Source organism: Octopus bimaculoides, chromosome 22 (genome assembly GCF_001194135.2).
Source record: "Octopus bimaculoides isolate UCB-OBI-ISO-001 chromosome 22, ASM119413v2, whole genome shotgun sequence".
NCBI classification, from domain to species: Eukaryota; Metazoa; Mollusca; class Cephalopoda; order Octopoda; family Octopodidae; genus Octopus; species Octopus bimaculoides.
This window is the reverse complement of record NC_069002.1, coordinates 37,110,749-37,119,470: the sequence shown is the minus strand read 5'-3', so window position 1 is coordinate 37,119,470 and position 8,722 is coordinate 37,110,749. Positions and strand designations below refer to the sequence as shown.

At 37.9% G+C, this 8,722-nt stretch overlaps 1 protein-coding gene across 1 annotated transcript in view; it reads left to right on the top strand.

Annotated features, from left to right (window-relative positions):
• The window catches only part of LOC106877115 (PWWP domain-containing protein 2A), a 5,106-nt gene extending 2,409 nt beyond the window's left edge, over nucleotides 1-2,697 (top strand). Inside the window, exon 2 of the mRNA XM_014925910.2 lies at nucleotides 220-2,697. Within this exon, the coding sequence (XP_014781396.1) occupies nucleotides 220-2,503 (2,284 nt within the window). The 3' untranslated portion in view covers nucleotides 2,504-2,697. The remainder of the gene's footprint in view (nucleotides 1-219) is intronic.
• Nucleotides 2,698-8,722: the final 6,025 nt, after the last annotated feature.

Sequence of the window (8,722 nt, the reverse complement as noted above, 5' to 3'; positions counted from 1 at the left end):
ATATATATATATATATATACTCTTATAGTATGTGTGTGTGTATCTGTAGAGTAAATATATATATATATGTGTGTGTGTATGTAGATATTTATAGATATATCATTATTATTATTCCAATTATTATTTGTGAATGAATGTCTATGTATGTCTGCATGGTCCCACACCTCCCAGGTTCACCTATTCACCTTAATTAAATCCACAATTTGTTTCTTGTTGCAGAAGTTTGCCCCACGGTGTATGTTTCCCGTTTAAAAGGGATTCCAATGATGACTCGTCAGATAGTAAAAGTGACACGAACGTCGGGAGTACCGAGAAGGGAGATCAAAACGTTCAGATCTCTGCTGCGGCCCTTCGGCACACGTACAATCAGGATTTTTCACAGTTCGGCGAAAAGGTTGTAGCATTGACCAAAAGGACGTACACTAGACATTTCAAAGACAAGACTGTGCGAAGTATTCGCCTTAGACCTCGTCAAACTTTGTGCTCCAAATGCAAGTCGGCATGCCATGACAGTGCGGCAGATCCGAGTTCTTCCATTGCTAAGACCTCTCAGAACTCTTCACTGTCTTCTGTTTCACAATCCTCTTCAAACTCTCTTCACTCTCTTCCATCCCGGCTTTCAACACCCACATCTCTTAAACCACTACTTCTCCCACCGCCGCCGCCGCCGCCTCCACCTCCCCCACCACAATTCCCAGCCCCTTTGCCTCTGACCACACGTAACAACCAAAACACTCGAAACAGTACTCCCATCTTCAATGCACGTAGCAGATCCCCACCAATAACCAGAAATCGGCAGCAAAACACCCCGCTCTCTTCCCCCAAAACTAATCGGTATTGCCAACCGCCTCCTTCTCCAAAACCATCACGTTATAATCAACCACCTCCTTCACCAAAAACTACAAGGTACAACCAGCCCCCACCATCTCCAAAGACCACACGATACAGTAGCAACCAGCCACCTCCATCGCCCCGGGCAACACGATACAATCAGCCACCCCCTTCACCTAAAAATACATATTACAATCAACCACCACCATCACCCAAGAACTCAAGGTATGCCCAGCCCCCTCCCTCCCCCAAGCCATCTCGTTACAACCAGCCTCCACCCTCACCTAAATCTTTACGTTACAACCAACCACCACCATCACCTAAGCCTCCTCATTACAATCAACCACCACCATCTCCACGCAATTCTCGTTATAGCTTACCACCACCATCACCTAAACCCCCTCGCTTCAATCACCCTTCTCAATCTCCTAAACCTCCACGCTTTAATCAACCCCCACAATCTCCCAGACCAGTAAGTTCCCCAATAACTCTCCCCTTACCACAAGCCCAGGTTCAGCTGGAACCTCTGAAACTCACAGAACACCCAGAAACAAGGAGTGAGTCTCGAAAGAGGAAAAGCTCTCTGGCCGAGGAGTATGTGCCTACTAATGATAAAATGAACCCTAAATCTGAAGGACTGACCATTGTGAAATCTAGTCCAATTATAAAAATATCAGTTGGCGAGGGGACTGTGCTAAAAATTCCTCCTCGCCTTCATTCTGAAGTAGTGGATACAGACCAATCTTCAGATGAAAAACTTGAAAATAAAGAATATTCAAGTCATAAAAGATTGAAAAAAGCTTTAAAGAAAGCCAAGGAGAAGCTGAAACGGGTAGACTCTGAAAATGGTGATAAAATCTCCTCAGGTCATCACCGAAAGCACAAACGGAAGCACAAACATAAACATGCTTGCGCAGATATAGATCGTAATTTACCAGCTCTAGGTGTTGACAAATCAAACAAGGAGGAGAATGACTTTGAAACTGAGCCGACTGATTCTGAGATGAACGACCATCAGCGGCCTCGGTTGTTGTACACTTGGCGGCGAAACAGCGGTTTATCACGGGTAGAATCGGAGAGTTCAGCAAACACCATATCAGGAGATTTAAAAAATGAAAAATCAACAGTAAATCTTTTGCTTGATAATTCTTTAGAGACGAAATCGGAATCGTCAGGCGAATCGACGGACGGTTTTAACTCAAACTCAGCTAACGGGATATCAGATTCGGACTCTGATTACAGGGATGAATATGAAGAGCAAGAATTCCCAGGGAGTCAGTCACCTACATCTGATTCGCTGAAACCTCTCATGATGAAAATTCAAACTAAAACTGTTACCAAAGTTGAAACTTCTGAGGGTCGTATAATTCATGTTGGAGATATTGTCTGGGGTAAGATTCAGGGCTTTCCCTGGTGGCCAGGGCGAGTCCTCTCCATTACTGTAAGTACACGAGACAATGGAGTTGTGATAGCTCAGCTGGCTCACGTTTCGTGGTTTGGGTCCTCCACTATGTCACATATGCAGTGTGTCGATTTATATCCATTTTTAGAAGACTTTAAACTCCGATATAACAAAAAGAAACGGGGTCCTTATAAAGTGGCTATAAAACAGGCAACTGTGGCTGCCAAGAGTTTCCTTGGAAATATCAAAATGGAAGATTTTGAATTGTGACCACTATTGGTATCTTCACAGCCCCTTTTTTTTTTTTTGAAACATAGATTTTATCATCTGGATCCTATCTGATTTGTTGCTTTAGCTTAACATGGCTTTCATTCATTTGGTTACATTTTATTCTACAAAATCTAACCAATCTGTTGTTTTATTTCAGAAACTTGAAAAAAAAAAATGAAAAAATAACAATTATCTCTTGCTCTTGTTTATCTCTTGCTTTTATTTTTTGCTTTTATTTATTTTATTTTTTCAAATAAGAGATTGTTGATCAGAAAACAAAATAAGGAAACAAAATTTCCTGCCAAGTTAATATATATTGCTACAAATTATCATTATGTAACTTGGGGTTTTTGGAAAAGCAAAACGGTAAATTCCTGTAACACATTTATAGATGGAATTTTCAAGTTTATAGGTTGTAAAAAATGTTCTGTAATTGCAAAGTAAAACCGTTTTTAAAGTACACACATACTTACACAATATAAACTAGTTACACCCTATATGTGAATTCACACTCTATTTGTCTTTCTCGATACTTATGCATCACATGTGGTGTACATGTCTATCAAATGTTTACATGCATGGATTTGGCTTGTGCACATGTATGCATGTTACATATTCCCATATATATATACAATCACATATCATTCACTACTCTAAAATTAGGTTTGATTTCTGCTCATCCTCTGGTCCTATGAAAAGCTTGAGCTAATGGATAAACCCTTTCCTTGTACCATTGGCCAAGTTTTCTAATGTGGTATATTTCTTATTTAGCAGGATGTCAGCATTTTTTAGTCCATTCAGTGCTATCTCAAATCCTCGTGTTTATAACACTTTGTAATTTTGATAAATTACATCTCTCAAACACACACATTTTAAAAATTCTTATACAAGAATGTTGTTGATAGTGACTTCGAAGTTTTGGCCATCTAAACCATTGTTGGACTGCAATGCTTTAGGATTAGTTTTGCCTCTGTTGAGTTAAAGATCATCTTTGGGTGTGTGGGTTTGAGTGGGGGTGGTAAACGATGACTTGGCTGGCTGAAACTTCAAAGTCATTGTCAACAACATCCTTGTATAAGAATAATAAATTAGTCCTCTACAAGAGTATAGAGTAACCCATCGGATTAATGTAAAACTGTTTTTATTATAACTGAACCTTAGGGCGGTGAGCTGGCAGAATTATGAGCACGCCAGACAAAATGCTGAGCAGTATTTCATCTGTCTGCATGTTCTGAGATCAAATTCTGCCAAGGTCAACTTTGCCTTTCATCCCTTCAGGGTCAATAGATTAAGTACCAGTCAAGCACTGGGGTTGATGTGGTCAACTATCCCCCTCCCCACAAATTCCAGGCCTTGTTCCTATAAGAGAAAGGATTATAACTGAACATAAAGACAAACATTAAAAAAATATATACATACATATATATATATATATATACACACACACACACACTCACGCAGGGTGTCTTATAATGATCAAACGTTTTAGATGTAAGTAACTAGGACTGGAATGAGAGCATTTATTAAGGAGTGTACCCACAATCACACTACAAATAAAACTCTATCCCATCATTATATAAGACACTTTGTGTGTGCTCGTGTCTAATTTATAGACAACTCAGTAATGCTGCTGCAGACATTCTCTTACAAATTCTTTACGACTAGATAGACTTATGCCAGTTGACAAAAAAAAAAAAAAAAAAAAAACTACAAAAACAAAAAATTGTTGGTTTACACATTTGGATGTTTTAATATGAAATGAATCCAAGGCAGGAAATGAATAAGGGTTTGGCTTGAGTTTATTTGATTTGACTTCTTTTTTGTTTTTTGTTTTTTTCAGTCTTTCAGACATGTACAGTTGATTAGTGTAAGTAAATAATCTCCTTGCAAGCTGAGTCTGCAACCTGGTTTCAATTCCCAGTTGGGTGGAGGTCATTTCACTTCATGCTGCTGCTAACACCCTTCAGATGGGCGTGAATATTACAATATCTAACTTATAAATCCGAGGCCTTGTGTCTGTAAATTTCTTTCTTTTTTATTGCATACCAGGCCTACTGGACTGGATGTAACATGTAAAGAGTTCTACTTGTTGGAGGAAGAGAAGGGGTGGGGGTCCTGCTTGATAAAAGGTGAATATTTTTTGCATAAACATGTGAATTGAAAAACAGACCTTAAATTTTGTACTTATTTCAATACAATTTGCACAGAACATTTTAGGCAAAAATTTTCTGAACATGTAAATTTGTGTTAATCACATTCTACCTTCACTGATTTGTTTGACACATTGAGTTATGTGTTACTCTTAATACAATTACTATATCTCACCTTGAGATTTGTTTTCTAATTCCGGTTGTTTTGACCATCAATGTTCAACTGGACCTGTTGGTTGGTTGTTTAACTCTTGGTCAGTCCTGATTGAGTTGCTCTGTTATTTCAAGCAATCCAGCTGTGACCATCCAGTTTTATTTTCACACAATATCTAGGATTACATTATCCAGTGTGTCCTTCCTTTGAAGGCAGTAGGGTGTGGCCTGAAGGAGAGTTTCTGGATATTTCTAGGCACTCCTCTAGTTTGAGGCTTGTTCAGTTTCCTTTTCAATGAAGAAAGTTTCCTCGAAAAGCTTAAAAAACCCACATTCAGTGTTTAACAGCAAATGTAATTTGGAAACTTTTTTTTGTTATCTGTCTCTTATTGATTTTATTTTTACTCCCTTCCTACTTATCCAATATCCCATTTAGGTCACACATGGTGCTATAATCTTTCATCAGTTTTTCTCAATCACAAATTGCTGTTTAGATCTAATCCTTGTGTATTTATTTGTTTAAAAAATCTCCTCTGATTTTTCTCATCAGAGCAAACACTTTTGAGTTTTTTTCTAGATTTTATATAAGTTAAGGTTTTGGAATTTATACTACATCTCATTCTTTATTATTATTATTATTATTATTATTATTTTTTAAATTTTATATTTTGTTGCTGTAAACATTATTTTTGAATGGGTCCAATAGAGATTTACTCCAAAGAAATAATTGGAAACACATGGAAGGAGTTTCAAATAAGTGAAAGCAAAAACCCATGCATTGGTGCAGGCAGAGCTGCGTGGTTGAGAAGTTTACTTGTCAAACATATGGTTTTGGCTTCAGTCCCACTGCTATAGCCTCAGGCTGGCCAAAGCCTTGTGGGTGCATTTGGAAGACAGAATCTGAAAGCAGCCTATTGTGTGTGTGTGTGTGTGCATATATGAGTTTGTGTCTTGTTTTGACATTGTGTAATGGTTGTAAATGAGTCTGACTGTCCCATGAGACATGTTCAGCTTTAGCCACGGGGAAATATTAACTTGCTTGGAAACCGGCAAGGATTGGCAATAGGAGGGGCATCTGGCCATAGAAAAAATCTACCTCAATGAATTTTCCATCTGACCCATGCAAGAATGGCTGAGCAGACATTAAAATGATTTGAAAGTTGAGATAGCTTGTCATGTTTCAGAACTAGGTGAGCCTTGTCTCCTATATATATATATATATGTGTGTGTGTGTGTGTGTATATATATATATATATATATATATAGTGGCTATCACTGCATGTTAAAAATTTTTTTACCAAGTCTGAGTCATCATTACCTGTGTAATTTATCCCATGTGTAACAAAACCTGTCTTATTGCTGATTGTAAACTATGTCTTACTGATTAGGGTTTAGCTAGCTTCAGTTAAATATGGAAGCCTTTTCAGTTACATTTTTAAGTCTCAGTCAAGCCATGACTTTTGTATTATTTTTATCTGTCCAAGGCAAACTGCTACACATGGGACTTTCTGAATGGCATGCCTGCTGAAAAATTACATAGAATTTTTTTTTAGTGGAGCAACCTACCTGATGATGAATGATGTCTCATTTTTCCATGCTGGCATGGGTTGGACAGCTTAACAGGAATTGGCAAGGCCAGGGGCTGCAGCAGGTTCTGTAATCAGTTTTGGCTTGATTTCTATGGCTGGCTGCCCTTCTTAATGTCAACCACTTTACAGACTGTACTACGTGCTCTTTATGTGGCACCAGTGCTTTCTATGTGGAATCGGCACTCACATCAGTGCTTTTTATGAGGAGGCACCTCTGTTTTAGGATCTCAATTGTTTTGGTGGGTGGGTCTTTTAGAGTACAGCAATGCGCCACATATCTTGGTCTCCTGCCATCTTCACAAGGTTCAGCATTTTGAGATTGGCCTTCATTATTTGTTAGTTTATACTGTTTTTACAATTACTTTTAAAAATGAAGAATTTCGTAGAATGCCTTTATTATTAAGCTAGTGTTTGGAACAGGGAATTCTGATAAAAGGTTTTCATTTGAGATAAATTTACATCAGGAAGTTTGTATTGTAGAACCAAGGGCGGCCTCAGGCTGGTCAGTATCAAGAAGGTTAAAATATATTGCTGGCATTTTGATGGTTTCTGAGCAAGGCCTTGAAATTACATCTCTGTAACTCCGTTCACTTGGCTGTTTAGAATAAGAAATGACCTGAGCAGTAAGGAGAGAAACCAATCCTGCTTACCCTTCTCAAGAAGATTCTGTAGATTAGTCTTTCTCAATTATTTTTGTTCCACACCCAACTTCAGTTTTCCAGTTAATCATGCATCACACCATATATGGACAAGCTAATCATCATCATCATCTTTTAACATCTGTTCTCCATGCCTGGCATGGGTTGAACAGTTTGATTGAAGTTGGGCTCCCCAGGCTCGATTTGTCTGTTGTGGCATGGTTTCTACAGCTGGATGCCCTTCATAATGCCAACCACTTTACAGAGTGTACTGGGTGCTTTTATGTAGCACCGGTATGGTCGTTTTATTGAAGCTAAGAAAACTTCATAAACTTACTCAGAATTTCACATACTTGTTCAACAGATTGTTGTGATAATACAAACTAATAAAATAATTCATAAATTGTGAGTATATATGTGTTCATGGATATCAATTTCAATAAATACACGCACACACACACATCACCCTGTGTAATCCTCTGTACCACTTCACCTATATTTAATTTCTCCCTGTATTTTGAGGATGTACCCTGTCATATCCACCACCATCTCTTACTCTCTCCTTTCTTCTGCAATTGAGTTTCCTTGGATCTCTACAGCAACACATCTATCTCTACCCCTCTATTATTCTTTTAATCTCTCAACTAACACAAAGCCACTTCCCTTAATACTACTACTCCCCCCCCCCCCAGTTGAGGGGACTTTGTCTTGTCTTGCAAGTTACTTGGTGACCCAACCAGTGCTGGTGCTACAAAAAACAAAATGTGCACATTTTGTTTAACTGTTTAACAGTTGGCATTAGGAAGGGTGTCCATTCATAGAAATTATTCCAAATCAGACAAGAGAGCTTAGCACAACTTGTGTCAAACTGTCTACTCCATACCAGCATGGCAAACAGATGTTAAGTGATTATATATATTTATGTAGATATATGCATATACACACAAGTTTTATTCACTTGTTACTTGGATACATATTCCATATTCTGAAGTAACCCCCACCTTTAGAAATACTGATGTAGATTATTCAACCACAGATATGCTGGCAATTATCATTAATTTAATATTGTAAATATTATTCTTGGTCAGATTGTAGATTTGGCATAATTTTGGAAGAATTCAATATGAATTATAAGACATTAAGATCTGATGAGTACAAGGTGCTGGTGTTTGTGAAAGAGTAAGAAGTATTAATATGTTAGCTATACAAACATTGTGTGTGTGAACTATATTTTAATATTTCACTTAGGCATTATGAGTAATATCCTGGTGTAGAACTTATTATAACATGCTTCAGAATAGGGCAATAGTCAAGTACAGAGCAGTAATGAGAAAATGAGATGGCAAAAGAATAAAGGATTATCTTATGAACTTCATTTGTTTACAGCTTTTTCTGCGAAAAGATGCAATGGACTTGCAGTTGTGTGCCTGAAATATGAAACAGAAACAGCTGTAAGCCAATGAAGTTCAGAAGATGATCATTTATTCCTTTGCCATACCATTTTCCAGCTGTAGAAACTTTGCCAGATTACATTGGAGCCTGGTGCAGCCTTCTTGCTCACCAGTCCTCAGTCAAACCGTCCAACCCATGCTAGCATGGAAGGCGGACATTAAATGACGACGACGATGATGATGTATATATGTATACATGCATATGTATATATATATATATATATATATGTGTGTGTGT